The sequence below is a fragment of the Bos mutus genome, chromosome 1, assembly GCF_027580195.1.
Source record: "Bos mutus isolate GX-2022 chromosome 1, NWIPB_WYAK_1.1, whole genome shotgun sequence".
NCBI classification, from domain to species: Eukaryota; Metazoa; Chordata; class Mammalia; order Artiodactyla; family Bovidae; genus Bos; species Bos mutus.
This window is the reverse complement of record NC_091617.1, coordinates 110,060,075-110,080,312: the sequence shown is the minus strand read 5'-3', so window position 1 is coordinate 110,080,312 and position 20,238 is coordinate 110,060,075. Positions and strand designations below refer to the sequence as shown.

Genomic DNA, 20,238 nt, shown 5'->3' with positions numbered 1-20,238 from the left:
TATGTGTGTGTGTGTGTGTATATAATATCTCTATTTTATTTTATATTTAAAAATTTAAACTAAAACTGAAAAAGAAAAAACATTTATTATTATTGTTATCTTATAATTCATTACTGCTCTGTCTTGGAATCAGAAACCTGATGTCTTTTCTTCTGTACTAAAATGTCAGCCAGGTCTATTTACTGTAATGTATGGTACGAAGCCTTAAATATGTAAACTAGGGTTGGTAATTTTTTTCAGATTAATTTTGGAATAAAACTGCTCCTAAACATAAGATTTTCCTAACATGGCTAGGTTCTTATAAGGAGGGTTATATCCTCCAAGATGGAAATACTATTCTAGCTTTCAATGTTGCCATGGTATTCAATGCCATTTTGTAGTAGAGTTTGGTAACTTCATAGCCCTTCATTTATACTATCAAAAATTAAGAAAGGTATGGCAGAAAGTGAAGAGGAACTAAAAAGTCTCTTGATGAAAGTGAAAGAGGAGAGTGAAAAAGCTGACTTAAAGCTCAACATTCAGAAAACTACAATCATGGCATCTGGTCCCATCACTTCATGGGAAATAGATGAGGAAACAGTGGAAACAGTGTCAGACTTTATTTTTGGGGGCTCCAAAATCACTGCAGATGGTGATTGCAGCCATGAAATTAAAAGACACTTACTCCTTGGAAGGAAAGTTATGACCAACCTAGATAGCATATTAAAAAGCAGAGATATTACTTTGCCAACAAAGGTCCATCTAGTCAAGGCTATGGTTTTTCCAGTGGTCATGTATGAATGTGAGAGTGGGACTGTGAAGAAAGCTGAGCGCCGAAGAATTGATGCTTTTGAACTGTGGTGCTGGAGAAGACTCTTGAGAGTCTCTTGGACTGCAAGGAGATCCAACCAATCCATCCTAAAGGAGACCAGTCCTGGGTGCTCATTGGAAGGACTGATGCTGAGGCTGAAACTCCAATATTCTGGCCACCTCATGCAAAGAGCTGACTCACTGGAAAAGACCCTTATGCTGGGAGCGATTGGGGGCAGGAGGAGAAGGGGATGACAGAGGATGAGATGGCTGGATGGCATCACTGACTTGATGCACAAGAGTTTGGGTGAACTCCGAGAGTTGGTGATGGACAGGGAGGCCTGGCATGCTGCGATTCATGGGGTCGCAAAGAGTCAGACATGACTGAGCGACTAAACTGAACTGATTGAAGCTGAATAAGCTGAAGAATTGATGCTTTCGAATTCTGGTCCTGGAGAAGACTCTTGAGAGTCCGTTGGACTGCAGGGAGGTCAAATCTGTTGATAGTAAAGGAAATCAATCCTGAATTGGAAGGACTCATGCTAAAGCTGAAGCTCTAATACTTTGGCCACCTGATGCAAAGAGCCGACTCATTGGAAAAGACCCTGATGCTGGGAAAGATTGAAGGCAAAGGAGAAGGGGGAGACCGAGGATGAGATGGTTGGATGGCATCGCAGACTCAGTGCACATGAATCTGAGCAAACTCCAGGAGGTAGTGAAGAACCAGGAAGCCTGGCATGCTGCAGTCTACGGGGTCACAAAGAGTTGGACACAACACAGCAACTGAGCAACAAGCTAAATAATGCTGGTTTGTTTTCTTAAAGCATGAAATCCAGTATTCAAAGGTCCCATTTTGGAAATTAAATTTCAGGTCACCATTTTCATATCTGGGAACTGACTGCAATGTTGAAAGAGTGAACCAAATTATTCTTTAACAAATGAATTTTCCAAAGACTATGTTGTCAGGACTGAGAAAAGCAAATGAGGTATTCGTGTAAATTATTCTGAATGTCCCAATAGAAAACTATCCACAAGGTGTCGAAGACGTGTAATGTCAGCAAGAAGCTTGGAACTTTGAGCCAATCTTTGCTGCTAAATGGATATGGACTACTTCCTTTGATGATATGAACAGTTAAAAAAAAAAAAATGCTCTCCAAGATCACAGCACAAGCCAGCAAATTCATTAAGCAAACACTGACCTGATTTTTCTCCAAGATATAGAAGAATAGCTGATTCATGATATTAATTACCAAATCCATGGCTTATTTCCTTTTAGCTTTTTAGCCCGAAGCCATTCCTGATAAATGAGGAAATTAATGGACTTATGCTTAGTGCCCCTTCAAAATACTGCCACCTCAGATCTGTTGCTTGACGAGTCCAAGCTTAGCCCTGCCCTCTGTGAGAACCCGATCTGTAGTAACACAATTTGGAACACTGCCTTCTATATCCAATGGTCTGAGATCCTTCTCATCACAAAGTAATTCTGATGTTTTGCCTTGCAGAGCCTCCTTGTTCAAAAATTCTTTAACCCTTCCAAAATTCTCAGAGCATCACAAATAAATATAGCTAATAGTGTGCTATTATTTATATATATGAGCTCATTTACTGCAATAGAAAATGCCACCAATAATTTAACTTATCCTGAAAGTTCTCAGCCAGATTTTCAACATGCTGAGCAGAAATGTTTCTGATTATAGGAACATTTGCAAGTGCTTGTTTATACTCTGGACACATAATTTCTGCTACATTCAAAAGAAAGCCTTTTGTAAAAGTGTTATCTGTAAAAAGGTTTCGTTGCCCAGGCAATTTTTCCACTTAATAGAGAACTGCACTTCACAGCAGATCTTTTATTTTATTCTCATTCAAAACAAACACTGCCATTTCTTCAGTCCATCAAGTTTCCAAATGCCCATCTTTTCTGTATAATACCAGTCATGGCTTATTTTATTATGGTGCCTTAAGTTGTAATTTTTCTGTTGTAAACATTCTTTGTTTACAACAAAGAATTTTCTTGGAAATTCTTCACATCTACCAAAAAAGGGGCCCTTATTTTTTCTTGAAATACTGAACTCTGTTTTTTAGGAGATGCACAAGTCCCTTTTTCTCTAAATTTTACAATTGAAAAATAGCAGTAAACACGTGGGAGTAAATAACAACTGCCATTTGATCTCAGTGTTGAAAATACAAAGAAAGGTGTATGACCTTTGAATAAACAGGGAGGACATCGCCCCTCAGATTCAGGGCATGTTGGCTATGTGGGGACACTGACCCTCTGTCATTAGCAGAAGCTAGAAGTCAGACATTTAAAAGAAAAATCTCCCAAGATTAAGCAGATTAATTTCCTAAATTATCAAAAGGTTGGTAACTTTTATTAAAATTCCAAGTGGGACAACATTGTTCTTGCCGGGCACAAGAAGTCTGCAAACCGAGTGCAATCTGTAAACCTCCCATTTACAACCTCTGGGGATGGAGAGAGTACCCGTAAAATAATATATATCCTCCCTTTGTGTAGTCCCTGAGATTTAAGAAGAAAAAAGGTACAGTTACATCAACATGCTTCTATGGGGGTATGAATCCAAATACCACAATTAATTTTAGAAAGTTACTGATGAGGTGGCAAAATGCAGTGAGAAAGATATCCTCCTCGAAGCCCAGCACATGTGGGGAATCCTGAGTGTATCATGTATTAGTTTGGTTGCTGCTAGAGTCGTCATCTGGAAATTGGGATAATAAAATTACCTTGTAAGTTTGTTAAAATTCATAGTGATGAACATACACATGTTTCTCAGTGTACTATTGGCATTTGGAAGATGTTCCATAAATGGTAGCTATCCTGTTATTGCAAAACATAAGTTTCCAACCACATTTCTTTGTTGCCCCCACAAATATGAGCTGCGCCCAGTCACCTCCTGTCACCCCTCCCTCTCCACGCCGTGTTCCCTCACCTGGCGCAGAAGCCCACGCCACAGCTCCTCAGCCCACTCAAGTGTTCTACTCATCTGCCTTGCCTGCACTCTTACCTGTACCTGGAATGCCTGTTCCTCCCTTCTTCGTTCATCTACTTCCTTTGAGACTTAACCTCTTCTCAGAAGTCTTTCTTGAGGGCCACCTCCCTCCAGTCAGAGTAGAGCACTCCTTCCCCTCCTGCCTCGTATCTGCCTTCATCATATCATTTGTCAACTAGTATTGTCAACTGTGAGGGGCTCCCAGGTGACTCAGTGGTAAAGAATCCTCCTGCCAGTGCAGGAGATGTGAGTTTGATCCCTGAGTCAGGAAGATCCCCTGGAGAAGGAAAGGGTAATCCACTCCAGTATTCTTGCCTGGAAAACCCCATGGACAGAGGAGCCTAGTGGGCTGCAGTCCACAGGGTCACAAAGAGTCAGACAACGACTTAGCCACTAAAGAACAGCAGTTGTCAATAGTGAGCTCTTGGAACAGAGGAGCTAGGGCAATCACCTCACTATGCTGAGCATGTGGGTTCAATGACTTTGCCTGGAAGGTAGTTAGAGCTCAAAAAAAAAAAAAAAAAAGGGGGTCAAGGAGAGAATTATGAATGAGTGAGTGACTATAGACCTGAGAGGCAATAGCCCACTCAGTGCCTGATTCTCTCTTGCTTTACACATGCAGCTCTTTGGCAACTGGTTATGCCTCTCCTGCTTGCCTTCCCGAACCTCACTCAGCAGCTACTGCCTCTATCCCACCCCAAAACCGAATGGCAATTTCCATTCTGGAGGGGCAGGTCATAAGAGAGGAAAAAGCTTAACTGTTACCCCTTGCAGCTTGGAAGTGGGGACTGGAAGAACCTCTGAGAGGGTTCCTTTTGAAAGGGAATAGAGACACAAAATAGAGTCCCTCACTGGAGACAAAGGAAGGGAAAATTTGACCAAAGGTCTTCCCTTCCCTTTCAGAACTGCTAACTTCTTAGCCAGGTGGAATGAAAATGAGTGGGCAGTGGATGCAGGCTTGGGGCACTGCCTTCTTACACAGCAGCATATACAGTCCTAAGTCAGAAGAAAAAGCTAATGCTTTTTAGACATAATACTAATAATAGTATTAGTAGACAGGGCTAATACTAGCATATACTGGGCCTTTAAATGAAGAATAGACAAGCAAAGGGATGCAGATCCCTGCTGGGGAACTTAGTGATAGAAGGAGGATGGGCAGCACTTCCTGTCCAGGTACCTTCATGAGCAACCTACTGAAGTAGCCCCAGTGTAAGAAAAGTATTTTCCTTAATGCACAACATTAGAAAACTGATTATGAATAACATGCAAATATTTATTCTTTTCCAGGAACATGGGTGACATTTGGAGGTCAAATTTCAGATGAGGTGAGTTACTTTTGTCTCCAGTTATGCTGATCATAGAAAATGCAAAGCAAACTGTATTTTACAATACAGTTTCTGTGATTCTAGTATTTTAAAAGGATAGTATTTTAATCACCGGAAATGGCTAAGATTGACTCAGAGATTATTTTCCACTTTATCTTGCTTCCTGTATTTTTCACATTTAGACTATTAATAGCTCTTGAAGCTGTCAATCTACTAAATGAGCAGGCTCAATAATTAGAGGACAATCAGTTTTGGAATTAGTATTTAGTAACTTTACGAAGAGATTTTATTGCTGGCATGTGTATACATATGTGTTTTAGCTTCACCTAGACCAACTGGCCCCAGTTTGTCTTGTTCCCATTTTAGTATTTCTCAGTCTTAGGAAAACTGGGTCACCCAGACTTGGGCAAGTTAATTCAACCTCCGTTCCTCATTTTTTCATATGCAAAACGGGAAGTTCTGTTGAAAATATTAACCATGTTATGCATGTCAGACATTTATATAGCCCTCTGACTAGTAAGTTGCAGATAAATGGGACCTATAACAATCGTATTTACTACAGAACTCCTTTACACCTTCATTTACACATTCAGAACGGTGCTTATCAAAATGATAATTCTGACCATTGCCTTTAACGATTACTTTCACTGCATAAATGAGCTATGGAGGCATTGAGTACCAACAGCTTCCCTGAAGAAACCCCTCAGGTCCCGTCAAGCCTTCCTTCGCTTCCTTGATACCACTGAGGAGTCAGGGATAGTGCATCTAAGCGGATATACTCACTGGGCTTCAACTCACTCTGCATTAACTGGATTTGTTAACATTTACAAATGTTAAATGTTGCCACATTAGTAAAATGCAGATGATGGTCCCTAAGATTAATGAAGGGCTCAGCCTGGTGCCTGACACAAGACAAGCTCTTTTAAAGGTAGTTCTTACTACCATTCCTAAGGAGACACTTAGGGAGATAAAGGGTCTTTTCCACAGCTCACAAGCTCATCCTGTTATTTAATAGATCCATAGGGAGGGGTCTTATCTTCTTATTTTTATCTATCTGAATGCCTGTTCCCAGTATTGGGCATAGGTAGCATGGCACCCCACTCCAGTGCTCTTGCCTGGAAAATCCCATGAATGGAGGAGCCTGGTGGGCTGCAGTCCATGGGGTTGCTAAGAGTCGGACACGACTGAGAAACTTCACTTTCACTTTTCACTTTGATGCATTGGAGAAGGAAATGGCAACTCACTCCAGTGTTCTTGCCTGGAGAATCCCAGGGACTGGGTGGGGGGGCCTGGTGGGCTGCCGTCTATGGGGTCGCACAGAGTCGGACATGACTGAAGCAACTTAGCAGCAGCAGCAGATCATCACAAAGGGCTTGTTACAGTGGAGAGTACTTGGGAAGCAGACCTGAGGTGGAAATTAGCCTGCAGAACAGTTATTAGGAATCTGGGCTGTGATGCAGTCTCAGCAGTGAACTCAGCTGACCCCATGGAGATCTCTGAAGCTCAGATGGCCCTGCAGAGCTGTCCCAAGTTGGGGCAAGAGGAGTTTTTATATCCCTTGTATGACCAGTCATTGGACAGAGGCTGCCCTGGGAGGCAGGTCTGTCCCTGGGCTAGGTGACTCACTTTAGCCAAGTGCTTTCTGATGACGGCATTCCTAAGAGCTGGGGAAATAATTCCTTGAGTTCGAAAGGAGGACCAGGGTGGTCATCACCAGGTCCACTCCAGGGCCATCTCAGGAAAGGAGAACTGAGGCAGCACAGAGGCAAGTGCACAGATATCAAAGCAATGGATGCAGACTTCAATCAGATGCAAAATAAGTGATAAGGAAGGAGGGAGGTCTAAAGTTAATAATCCACTGTATCTAGCATGTGCATAACCTCTTACTGGCTGGTATGGTACTTGGAGCGGAAAAAGACAAATATACCTTCCCTTTCAGAGCAGAGGAGTCAACTGTAAGCATGTTATTCCCCTCTTCATCTTTGCTCTGCCCTTGACAGTGTCTGCTCTCTGCTGCAATGAGCCCAGCTTGCCCAGGTCAGAGTACACAGGGCCAGCCTCTGAAACTAATCATTTTAAAATTATGATTCTAAAAACTACACAATAAAGCTGTTGTGAATGACTGAAGAGACTTTCACCTCAATGCAGACCAGACAAATAGCTGTTGTCCTTCTGGAGAGTAGCTGTGGCTTTTCCCCAGGGCCCAACAGAGAGATTGCCAGCAAGGAAGACAGGAGACACAGCCAGACCACAGTCACACCCATGGCTGAACTTGTCAAGTTAAACTATTTCCATGTGGCAGTGGAGGCACAAAGCCGATACTAACCTTAATATGCTGAGTGACGTAATTATCAGTGCCACCTTGGGAGGTGGTGATGCCCCCATTACTGTGTGAGTTCAGCCATTTATTGAATAGCCACTTGGCAGGAATGCTGTTAGGCTTCTTTCAATTGCAGGTAACGGTAAATCCAATTCAAACTGGCTAAACAAATAAGGGGAAAAACTATTTTTACTTTCTAATTAGAAATGCAGAGTTAGAGCAAGCTTCCAAGTTGACTCAGTTAGAGCCTCCGTTGCATTTCCTAGTGATTCTCCTGACCCTGTGTTCTTTTGTATGTCAAATTCATCCATACAAAATAGTAAGATAGCAGCAGGCATTCTAGATCTCAGTTAGAAAAGTAACTCCAGGGAAAGTGTTGCTTATAGAAACACTGCAAGAATAACCAGGAAAAATGTCCCCATAAGTCCTCAGTCAATCTCCTCTCACATTTCATTGGTCCACATGTGTCACATGACCTTCCCTGAACCACGTTAGGCCCCCCAGGCCCTCCTTGGAGAGAGGTAAGGTCAGCTTCATCCGAGAGCTGCAGGTTCCCTAGGGGGCAGGACAGAAGCATCCGCATTTTGCAGATGATGAAACTGAAACATAGAGAGGTCAAATGATTTGCCAACATGTATTTATCTAATAGGGGCTTCCCTGATGGCTCAGTGATACAGAATCCTCCTGCAATGCAGGAGATGAAGGAGATGCAGGTTTGATCCCTGGGTTAGGAAGATTCCCTGGGGGAGAGCATAGCAACCCACTCCAGTATTCTTGCCTGGGAAATCCCATGGACGGCCTGGTGGGCTACAGTCTTTGGGGTCGCAAAGAGTTGGCCATGACTGAAGCTAATGAGCATGCATGCATTTATCTAGTAAGTGGTACCCTCAAGCTCAGACACTGGTCCTCTGACTTAGTCCTGTGATTTCCTTTAGTCCATGTTCAGATCTTCAGATCTCATGATTGGGAAATGTCTTATTTAGTTCAGCTCTCCATCCAGGATCCTACATCTTAAAATTTCTCCTAGATGAGATTTATTATGCACATTTCCTAATAATAATCCATTAGTATGACACATGACATAACACAGGGATGATATACAATACAAGCACAATAATCTCTAAAGTATAGGGCATGTCCCTGGAAGTCCAGTGGTTAAGACTCCATGCTTCAACTGCAGGGGCTCGGGTTTGATCCCTAGTTGGGGAACTAGCATCCTGCATCCTGTACTACCCAGCTGGAAAAAAAAAAAGTGTGTGTGTATATATATATATATATATAGCAATTATGGTATGAAAAGCTATACTGTCTTAAATTTCAATTTATACTTAGGAGAAATGTCATAATGGTGCCAAATTAGAAGCAGTAATAATAGGCATCCCAGGTGGCTCAGTGGTAAAGAATCTGCCTGCCAGTGCAGGAAATGCAGGAGACACGGGTTCAATTCTGGGTCAGGTAGATCCCCTGGAGGAAGAAATGGCAACCCACTCCAGTATTCTTGCCTGGGAAATTCCATGGACAGAGGAGCCTGGTGGGCTACAGTCCATAGGGTCACAAAGATTCAGACAAGACTAAGTAAACACACAATAACACTTTAGCTGCTATTCTAAGGGATTTGCGTTGTGCTAGCCTGACAGTTTTCTTGGTATATCACTTTAAAAAAAAAAATAGGAGAAGAGATTATCTTGAAAATACTGATAAAGCACCCTAGCCCACAATGAAAAACATAATGTAAAAATCAATTTCAATTATTTGTGAGGTGTTTAATTTTTCAGTTGACTAATAAGTCTATCAACAAAATGAAAAAATGTCCTTTCTCCAGCACTGTTTATTGCTGTCCCTCCAGAACCATCCCTCGAGGTGTAGTTTATAGCTGCTCCCCATGCTCTTTCGTCACACTTGCCACTCGTGTTCAGCAGCACAAAGGAAGGAGCGAGGAGCTTGGCAGTCTCAGGCTGACCTGTGAGGAGCTGGAGCGCTCACCCTTTCCTCTCCATGCAGTGTCAGTGTGGCTGGTGGTCACTCTGTGACCGTGCCTGGGGCTGTGCTGAGCTGACAGGAACTTTCCAGCAGTCGCAGCTCTGTCTAACTTTTGATTCATCAGCACAGTCTGCTAAGCCTCCAGGGGAAAAAAAGAGAAGCTTTTAGGTCAAGAGTTACCCAACTGCCAGAACCTATCAGCTTGGGAAAAAAAGAAAGATGAGAAATGAAGTCACCAGGGATCCAAACAACTGTCTTGGTCCGAGAGATTCCAGTGCCACAGAGAATGTCGTCAAACCAGGTGTTCCAAGCAGAGTGAGAAACCCAAGTCCCTCTGCCTCACTGTGCTCCTGGTGGCTGGGTATTCTCAGCACTGAAGGAAATCCCTGAGTTCCCAGTATAGGTCTGAGGGAAGGGGTAATTGTACCATCTTCAGGCTGGTTGAGTCTTCTTTTTTTCTTTCTTTCTTTAATACAACTGAGAAAAATAAGACTGGTCGGTGAGACTTCCATGTTCTTAAAGACCACCAGAGGATTCCAAGTTGCTTCCCAGGCTTGTAAAGCATTTGGCTTTCCAACTGACCTTCACATCCTCTTGCAGGTTGCTGAACGGCTGATGACAATCGCATATGAGAGCGGAGTGAATCTCTTTGATACAGCCGAGGTCTATGCCGCTGGAAAGTAAGTCAGTGCCTGATGCATCTCTCATGTCTCAGTTCTGGGCCCAAGAGACTCCCCGAGACCATTGCTGACACATTGGTGAGAAGGGTCTGTCTTTCCCACGCATGCTGATGCCACTGCTTTTCTTCCCTCCTTTACCTACCTCCACCAGAATTGGGGCTATTGACCATCTCTGGACTCCTCTGCCCACCCAGACCTTCCCACCCCTGGTCCCTGTATGAAGAAAGGACCGGAAGCGATTGCCACAGTCTGTCAATACTTGAGGGGCAGAAGTGGTTGTGACCAGAGTGATGACAGTGGAGACCCATAAATATTAGCTGAATGTAATTAATATAAGTGAGCAGATTCCAGCGTGGTTTTTCCAAAGCTAGTCTTTCATTTTATAACCACCCCACGTAGTTCCTCAACCTTGAGGAGAACAGGCACATCCTCTCTGCAGGGAAGTAGAGATTAAAGGAGGGATTCCCAAAGATGCCAAGAAACCGAATATCTTTTATAAGAGGGCATTTCAAGCTCTACACTGAGGACAGACAGGGCTGCAAAGAGGCCTCACTTCTTTTTCTGGAGAAGTCACAGCGGCTACAACCTTCTTCTGGACCCTAGAGCAGGTTTGGAGCTCCAGGACAGGGCTCAGTGATAAGTCAAAGCACATGGGTACTGTGTCTTCAGTGTCCACCCCTCTGGTCCCACACAATAAGCACATTCAACAGAAGTAGCCGCCTTGGCCTCCTGCTATGAACTCGGATGCAGAAAAGAAACTAAACATCTAAACTGCTACTGGAGCAGCTCTGCAATTCTCTAACAGGGCTGAGGAACATCATCACCTGCAGGCTTCATTCCTCCCCTCTGGATGAGAATAACAAACTGCTGAATCAAGTTCATCACTGCCTGATAAAAGCGCATTTTCCCAGCCTGGGTTTCCTCCTTTTCAAGGGCAGGGCTATGTTCAAGGACTATCAGGCAGGTTCAGAGCACACATCCTTGATGTCTTCTGTTGTGTCCAAGGAGAGAAAATACAACTGATGAGGATTTGTTTCTTTCCACATCCTACTTTATCTCAGCATTTCCTTCTTCTGTTGAATCCTGCTTATTACCAAATGGGGCTAAAGCTGAAAAAGAGGGAGTGATTAACAAGTCTGTTAGAGTTCTGTTTGTATTCCTGTTGTGAAGGATAATCGGTCCTGATTAATTATTGATTGTTTGTCAGTGTGTAATGAGATAGGTTCCCACTGTGAGATGCAAGGTTGCAGGAGAGACGGGGGGAAAGAACCCTGAGGTAACGGTCAGTGTGCGTCCCCTTGGTTCCTGCTCCCCGGCTAACCCGCCTCGGGGTTTATTGCCAGGCTCTACACTCCTACAAAGACAGGACTTTTCAGCTAAGACAAATCACAATTAGAGATGACTTGCTCTATAGAATGCTAATGGACAATGCACTGATTACATTGAGGTCTCCATTCACAAAGCCTCTGAGAGCCCACCTGCTTCTCACAGTGTTGGTCTGACTGGGAGGAACCTAGAAGAAAGTTTTAGTATCCTTAAGCTTGGGTCCCAGCTGGGGTAGGTGGAGGGGGACAGGATGGAGAGAGAGTCTTGAGTATAACACTCCACGACCAGCGTCAGTGGCAGGAAGGACACTCCCCTATGACTTCGTATATCCTGCTCTTCTGACAACGCTTGTCACTGGAACCCACGACATTCTCTCTGTAGGCCACTGCACCTGCAGCCCTGGCTTTGGAACATCTAAGGCCACACATGTGTTCTTTAACCCTGCAAGATCGCCTGGGAGTCAGTATTTTCTGCCTGAAAAGCATGAGGTCTCACTGTCTTCTCTGGTCACAATCGGAGACCATGGCCATTAGAAAGAAACCCTTGACTCCCTTTGAATACCACCAAGCTAGACAGTTATATATAGTATCAGTGGTTCAAAAACGCCAAACTGCCAAATGACTCCACTGCTTCCTAGTATCAGGACCACAGGCGGTCTCCTGCCAGAGTGTCAGGATTTGGCAGGTGCTTCTGGAATGCTCCGGGAGCAGGATTCTGCAGGCACAAGCAGAAACAGCAGAAACTGCGCTACCAGCCGAGAGTGGCTTCTATTTTGGGGACATGTAGGCACTGACAGTTCAAACAAGGAAGGGATCTGGTGGTTTGGATTGACTCTTGCGTTTCCAGGATACTGTATCCTGAGACATTATCTGTTTCTCCTCCAGGGCTGAAGTGATTCTGGGGAGCATCATCAAGAAGAAAGGCTGGAGGTAATGTGTTCACCATACTCATTTAATAGCCTTTTAAAAAGACTGCTACTATTTTGTACCAGAGAAGAGAAAATAAAGTTGCATTACAAGTGACCAAAAAGACTGTCAGAAAATCCAATTCTTAGTAAAGAAATAATTTACAGTGCTTTGAAAGTAATTATTAGCGAGATCACTACTTGCACTTCAAAAATTAACTTGTCGTTGATCACAATGAATTACCATGGGTTGAGCAGAGGATGTTCATGAGATAATTGTGCATAAAATAAAGTGGCATTTCATGGTTTTTGACTGCCCTGTGTGGTGATCTGGTGAAGGAAGGGAGCCACAGAATGCTAATTATCTCCATACATGTATTTATGTGCATTGTTCATTTTATTAACAACTCTGGATGCAAAGAAATGATGACCCAAGAAACCCTTGGGATAAATATCCGAAAGCTTTCTTGTTTGAGCACAATTAGCCAGCATCTCTCCTGTGTGCTGGGAGCCATATTATCTGGACATTCAAGAAAGTGCTTCCTCTGCTGTGCTTGAGGGTTTACAGTGCATCCTATCACCTTGTAGAGGCAGAGCTAGTAGTAATGAGGGATGCTATAATGTTGGGGGGGAGCAGCAAACCCCCTCTGTTTCACTACATGTGTCAGCCCTAGTAGCCACTTCTTTCCCAGCATGAGTACAGACTCAGGCAAAGACCGACAAAGACCACTGGTTGAGTTGGAATTCACTTCTGCTCTTGTATAAGATCTGCTGATGGCCAAATAAATGACAGATAACAGTTCTATAATACAAGTGGAAATGGAAATTCGGAAGTTCCTGGAAATATGAACAAATGAACTTTGGTGACCTATTTGCTCCCTTTCCCTTCCTCTCTTTACCCACTCCAGGGACTGTAAGAGTGTGAAGAGAAAATTATATTCAACCTTAAATACGGAAAAAGATTCACATCCCCACCCAGTCCTCCACCTTGCCTGAGTTACCATTTCACTCAGAATGTCGACCCATCCATCACTGCTCAAATAGGACTGTATCCCTTTGTGAATTATAGCTGCAACTGTTCAATGCTGCCTCTGTCATTATATGATATTCTCCCTTTGTGTGTTTGTGTGTCTTATAAAAACATTCGTCATATTGGATAAAGGGCCCACTTTACTCCAGCATGACCTCATCTTAATTTAACTAATTACATTTGCAGTGGTCTTGTTTCCAAATAAGCTCACATTCTGAGGTACTGGGGGACAGGGCTTTAGTATATCTTTTGTGGGGGACAAAATTCAACCTATAACAGACACTTTGGAGATGAGTCCAATAATGTCCAGTGAAATCAACAGCAAGGTGCAGGCTGCCAGAGTACACCTGAGGATGAAGGGGAAGCTTTGGTGCAGTAACACTCTTCCCCTCTGCATCCACAGAACACTTGGTCATCACTCATCATACTTTGCAAAATTTCTTACATACCTTTTGTAGAAAATAGATTAACATGCATCTTTCGCAAAATGCTTTTCAATCTTGCCAATAAACACTCAGGCTATCCCCAAGATACAGATATTGATATCAGGTCACAAAAGTTCACAGCCACCCACCTGAGGCTGTTGAAAAGATAGACCATAACATCATAGCATGAAGGCTACAAAAGCAGGTTTCAACTAGCATCCTTCACTTTTTGTCCCAAGACCACCACTTGCTAGCTGTTTTGTCCAGGGCAAGTTACTTCTCTTTGCTGTGCCTCAATTTACCCACCTGTAAAATGGATGGCATAACTGTTCACGGAGCATTGTGCTGATAAAGTGAGATAAGGTGAACAAAAGAATTTTGAAAGCTGTGCTTTATCAATGTGAACTCCTCATAATATCATTCTTCACCCACTCAGAACAGCTGCTGTAGATGCCCCCCTGAAGTCCATGATAATTCATCAGGTTGTTGTCTACTCTTGTATTTGAACATAAATATTGGTATGCACACCCATGGAGGCCAAACATTTTACAGAAAGCCTAATTTGGGAAAAATAAGTCTATGGTGGTCTAAGGGTAGAATGCATGGCTTTGGCAGGGCCAACTGCTCTGCATAATCCAGAAGGCTGCACTCATTTTTTAATAAGAGTCCATCCAGAGCTTTTTGTTGAAATTCTGAGAACACTTGCTGAAGGAGACCCAACTTCCCTGTGGCAGATTGCTATTATACTAGGTATCACGAGGTTGATGGATTAACTTGGAAAGTGCATCAGCCCTCTTGGGGTATGTAATTTCCAGATGTATATCTCTGTAGACCTTCTGTTAGTGATTCAAATTACTTTTCAGGGAATTGACTTCAGTAGGATGGGGTTACTGACATTTTCTACACATTTTTCTTGTTGCAGCCAAGTTATCAGAGTTGTCACCATCATTCCCCATTGGTTATCATTAATCATACTAGTCTTTTATGTGGAAGGGCTTCAGGCATTGACTCTACAGCTGACGGAATTAATAAACGCCTTATTTCAAATACTCTCGAAGTTTGGTCTTAACCTTTGAATCTCAAATGCCCTTTTTTCCTTCAGCCAGTTCAATTGAATTATATACCTGGAGAAATTAAATTGTATTGAACTCTACCTCCCAATTTTAATTTATAGAACTATAGTTCTTAAGACATATTTCATATTCCACAATCACAATAGTGCAATTTCATTTCCTGCCCTTGGGTGTGGTTTTGAGGAGGTAATGAATTTGCTGACAAGATTTCCACATTTCATTCCCTTAGGAATAAAGTGGTGGAAGTTTGAGTTAAGGATTTTAGGGTTGTTTTCCTAAAATAACATTTTCAATTAATAAGTTGAATGGGAAGAAAATTTACTCATATTTATTGATTAAATTTATTCTATTTCCATGTAGTTGGTACCTTCCTGTGAAGGCAATTGGTTGTATGACTCTTTCCAATTGGTTGGAAAGAGTCATAATTCAGAGACACTAGGGTCCATGGTCTTTGGCAGGGGGTGTATGGAAAGTTCATGATCAATCAACACTATATCAGATGCTTGGTGAGTATTCAGATCAGATCAGGCGCTCAGTCGTGTCCGACTCTTTGCGACCCCATGAACCGCAGCACGCCAGGCCTCCCTGTCCAATACCAACTCCCAGAGTTCACTGAGACTCACGTCCATTGAGTCAGTGATGCCATCCAGCCATCTCATCCTCTTTCGTCCCCTTCTCCTGCCCCCAATCCATCCCAGCATCAGAGTCTTTTCCAATGAGTAAACTCTTTGCATGAGGTGGCCAAAGTACTGGAGTTTCAGCTTTAGCATCATTCCTTCCAAAGAAATCCCAGGGCTGAGTATTAGTGGCTGTCTATTTGAGCTCTGAAAGCAGTCCATCCTTTAGGCTTTTTTTACTTACTCTCTCACTTTCCATCCTGACTCTCCATGCCTACCACTCACCTTTGCTTTGCCACCACCCAGTCACCTGTGTGTTGTCATAGTCTTTCCTCTCCCAGGTCTTCCAGATAAAGCTTCCTTCCCTTCAGACCTCTTTCTCTAGGATCTGACTTCAAGTCCCCAGTCATCAGCTTCCCTTTGCCCTTACCTTTCAATGACATGAATGAACAAATTTATCCTTTCACCTGTTTTAAAATGTGAGGCACAGTAAATTATTTCTACTGCTATAATAATAATATGACTCAATGGTATAACCAGCAATTTTTAAAATATTTCTTTCTGTGTTTGTTCAACATATAGGAGGTCCAGCCTGGTCATAACAACCAAACTCTACTGGGGTGGAAAGTAAGTCAAATGTCTTTCCTTCTCTACTCGACAGGGAACAACTAGTAGTTCATGCTTTAATTATTTTAGGCAATCATTTTACATCTAACATACTAAAATTAATTGGTTTAGAAAGAAAGTTTTTTTTTTGTCTTACTTGAAGGAAATTGCAATTAGCCTAGGATTCAATTTTTAGCAAGATACCCTCAAAGTAGTTTAGTGCAAAGCATGTGGTCACTTGTTACTAAGTGATTCATGGAGATTTTCAAATACCAACCTCATACTTAGAACCATTTCCAAAATAGTTCAAATTTCAGGCAAAGAAAATAAGCACATAGCATCACAGAAGAAAAGCTACTTAAATCTGCCAAAACTCAGACTTCTACAGAAAGCAATGATAAAAATATCTTTCCTGGCCCCACGTGTAAGTCTCTGATCATTTCTGCAGAGGGCTCTGAAAATGCTGATCAAAAGGACTATCTCATCGAAGAATAACAGGAAGCTGCCTGTATCACTTTCTGTCAGGTTAAATGAAAGAGTGGTCCTCTCCCTGTTGTGGGATACAGAAAAATTTCACAAGTTGAATTGGCTTCTGATGGGCCTACCGGTGTTTGAACTGGTGCTTACATTATTCAGCAGGTCTTAGAAGATTGGCCTTTTGACAAACATGTGAGAAAATAGCAGGCTATTTCATATACTTTTCATGGAAATCTCAAAGATTTTCATGGAGTCACAGCAAAAAAAGAAGATAAGTACAAACAAACAAAACCTTATTTACTTCCCTATAATTCATAAGGAACAGTTAAAGATAAAATTGAAGGGGAATCTTCTAATGAAAACACACACTCATATTTTATTGTTGTTTTTGAGCTTGTTTATGATGAATATGAAGATAGAAACATGGATTTTAGATTTTTATCTCTATTGTAGCCTATTAAAAAATAAAACCAACGGTACCTATAAGAAATGTAGGTTTGCATTGTGTGTACTCTGATTCATGGGGCCATTGCTTGGTGCTTTTGCTGTGGAACTGAAAACCTTGCCTATAATTTAGAAATAAACAGGAAATATGACAATCTGCAAGAACCAGTATGTAGTGGAGTACTACATGCAATATTATCTAATATACTTAAAAGATATAAAATCACCAAAAGTGAATGATAGACTACTGTGTTTTAAAAAGGGGTTGCCAAAGGTATTGATGTTAAAGAAATAATTCATCAATACTTTAAAACTCAAGGATCACATTTCTTTCTAATTGTCTAGAGTTTGAAAATGGTCTTGGCAGGAAAAAGTCTTAAAGGTTTTTTTTCTTGTTAGGAAACTAATTTAAAGAAGACTCGGTACATCACATTTTAAAAGAAAACAGCTGTTCATTTTCTTCTGAAAGGCAAAGGGCACTTTCAAATTTACTTCCCTTTTCAGAAAAGTCAGTATTATCAGTAGCCTAACAGTCTTATAGTAAGCTCACAAATTGATGTCGTATTTTTTGTTTTTGTTTGGTTTAGGACTGGTTAAGAACACAGTGGGAAGGTTGAGCCATTTGTCAAGTTATCAAATTATATATGGACAGGCATACATGGCTGACTTGTTATTTACATGGTATGATGACAGTGATGGTTAATTCATCTCTGGAGGTCTCCAAAGCCTCTTGATATACTGCCCACCAGTCTTCTCTCTCCAACCTGCCGTGGTACAGACTTGCCAAGAAAAGGGAATAGCATTAACAATTCAGTCAAGAATGATTATTCTTCTGCACTTTTGAAAGAGCAGTTTTTAAAAAAGCACACCCCACTCAAAGTCATTTGCTTCTTTTTCTTCTCAGAGCTGAAACAGAAAGAGGGTTGTCAAGAAAACATATTATTGAAGGTGAGTACTGCTGCTTCCATTTTATTTTCATTCGTGGGTTGCCAATTCAAGAAAGGTATCAACCAAATAAGTTCAAAACACATTGGAAGGGGAAAAAGTTTCTCTATGAGAAGAACAACAATCAACCATATGTTTCTTCCTGAGAGGTGAAGTAATAATATACAGGGGAGAATGAAAACGCAAAAGCGAATGACTGGATGTTCTGGCATTCTTCTTTACAACTATACTAACATTAATAAAGCACTTCCATGAGGTTTCTTACTGTGCTTTATTGAGCTATAATTTATATATCATAAAAGTTTACCCATTTCAAATGTACAACTCATTGGCTCTGAGAATATTTACAGAGCATACAGTCATCACCATGCTTCTGGTAGGTAGTTAGAATAGGAAACAGGAGTCCAGAATGGCGGTGGCTAAAAGACAAGGAAGGGAAAAGCCCTCGAAAATAGAACAAAGGAAGGTCGAGGACCAGAGTGAGGACCTCAGGTGGGACAAACACCCCTCAGGTATTTACACAGGGAAGGCCCAGGGGGGAGGAAGAAACATATAAAAAGAGGAGCCAAAGGGCCAGGGGTCTCTCTCTCTTCTGCGCTCGTGCACATTCTCTCTCTTTCTCTTCCCATCTTTTGGGTTGGCACGCCCCCACACCTCGAGGATGTATTTTCCTTTATTTTCTAAATAAAACTGAGGGAGCTATAACACTGTCCGAGAGCTGTGATGCACCAAGGACTTTAATGTCCGTTGCTTCAAATTTTTGTTGAGAGGAGACAAAACTGAGGAGATTACACTCCCCTGACACTTTCATTTTAAAACACCTTCATATCCCCCCAAAGAAACCTGATACCTACTTACAGTCACTCTTATCCCCTCCTTACGCTCTCCCACAGGCCAGGCAGCCACCAAACTACTCTTGTCTCCATGAATTTATCAGTTCTGGACATTTCATATAAATGAGGTCATATAATATTTTGTGACTGGCCTCTTTCACTTAGCATAAAGTTCATCAAGTTGTGGTATGTATCAGTATAAATGAAAAAAATGTTTAAAGGGGCTGCCATATGTTTCTAATATCTTTACACAAGTTCATGAACTATTTCATAAAAATTCAAGATTTTTATACCTTTATATTCATAATTAATCATTGAGACAAATGATTTTTCTCCTTTTTAAAACTAATCTCACTTATGAAATACTAAAATCACCCCAAAAAACATAAGATGTACTCTAATCCCACTACTTTAAAAATAAAAATAAATAAATTCCTCCCTTTGCTCACCTCATCCCACTCCATAGTTTGACAATCCAGTGCATATCCTTCCTTACTTTTCCCTGTAGTTATACTGACTTCGCTGTCTACCTGTACACACTTACTTATAAGCACAAAAATATATGTATTGATCACTAACTGGTTTTAGTATATTTGTAGGCATCTGGGTTTTGAAATCAGATGAACATTGGTTCAAGTTCCAACTCTTGTCATTTATGAGCTGGGGTACTTTGTACAAGTTACTTAATCTCACTTAGGCTCATCTCTTGGACTATAAGATGGGCTATAAATATCCTGCTTCACAAGGTTACTATTTAGGGATTGAACTTAGATTATTCACATAGAGCACAGTGTCTGTCGTATAATATGCAGTTAGTAATGTTATTTTTGTCATCATCATCACCATCATCATTCTTAATAATGAACCTACTAGTGTTCCTTCTATGGATAAGGACACTAAGTAAGTAACATTCTGAAACTGCCACAATGAATGACCACTTTCTAGCTCTTGAGAAAGCTTCCAAATTCCTCACCCAAACAAAATCCCTTCTCAGGTCACATGTCCAGTTTGACATTGTACAGTCAAACCCAGCCTTCCTCCCCAACTGTTCCCATTCCTGCTCTAGTATTTGCCCCAATGATGTAAGTCATCTACCACAAAGATTGTCAACAAGAAAAAATCCAAGTGTACCAAGCTGAACAGATATGGTGGCAGCGTGCTGCCTAGAAAGTTCTTGTTTTTCTTTTCTTTCTGATCTAATTGATTCCAAAAGAGATTCAGAAAGTGGTTTACAATAGCAATCAACAAAGAAATAGAAAATTAATGAGAAAAAGAATAGAGAAGTTGTGCTACTGTCTTCTCACTCAGTCTCCGTTGCTTTAATATGTACCAGTGTGTATGAATAATTTCAGAACTCTTTTTCTCTCCTTTTTAAGTCATGTTTCTTCAAGCCTCATACAATTTAATAGAAATACCTTAAAATTTCTCCCCCTTTAAATACATTGGGAATTCTCTTAAG

General features: G+C 41.5%; 1 protein-coding gene across 2 annotated transcripts in view; it reads left to right on the top strand.

Annotated features, from left to right (window-relative positions):
- The window catches only part of KCNAB1 (potassium voltage-gated channel subfamily A regulatory beta subunit 1), a 445,278-nt gene that overhangs the window by 351,108 nt on the left and 73,932 nt on the right, over positions 1-20,238 (top strand). For both annotated transcript variants that reach the window (XM_005896620.3, XM_005896621.2), the window contains exons 3-7: positions 5,082-5,119; positions 10,020-10,099; positions 12,310-12,354; positions 16,057-16,101; positions 17,906-17,949. In XM_005896620.3, coding sequence (XP_005896682.1) covers positions 5,082-5,119; positions 10,020-10,099; positions 12,310-12,354; positions 16,057-16,101; positions 17,906-17,949 — 252 coding nt within the window. The remainder of the gene's footprint in view (positions 1-5,081; positions 5,120-10,019; positions 10,100-12,309; positions 12,355-16,056; positions 16,102-17,905; positions 17,950-20,238) is intronic.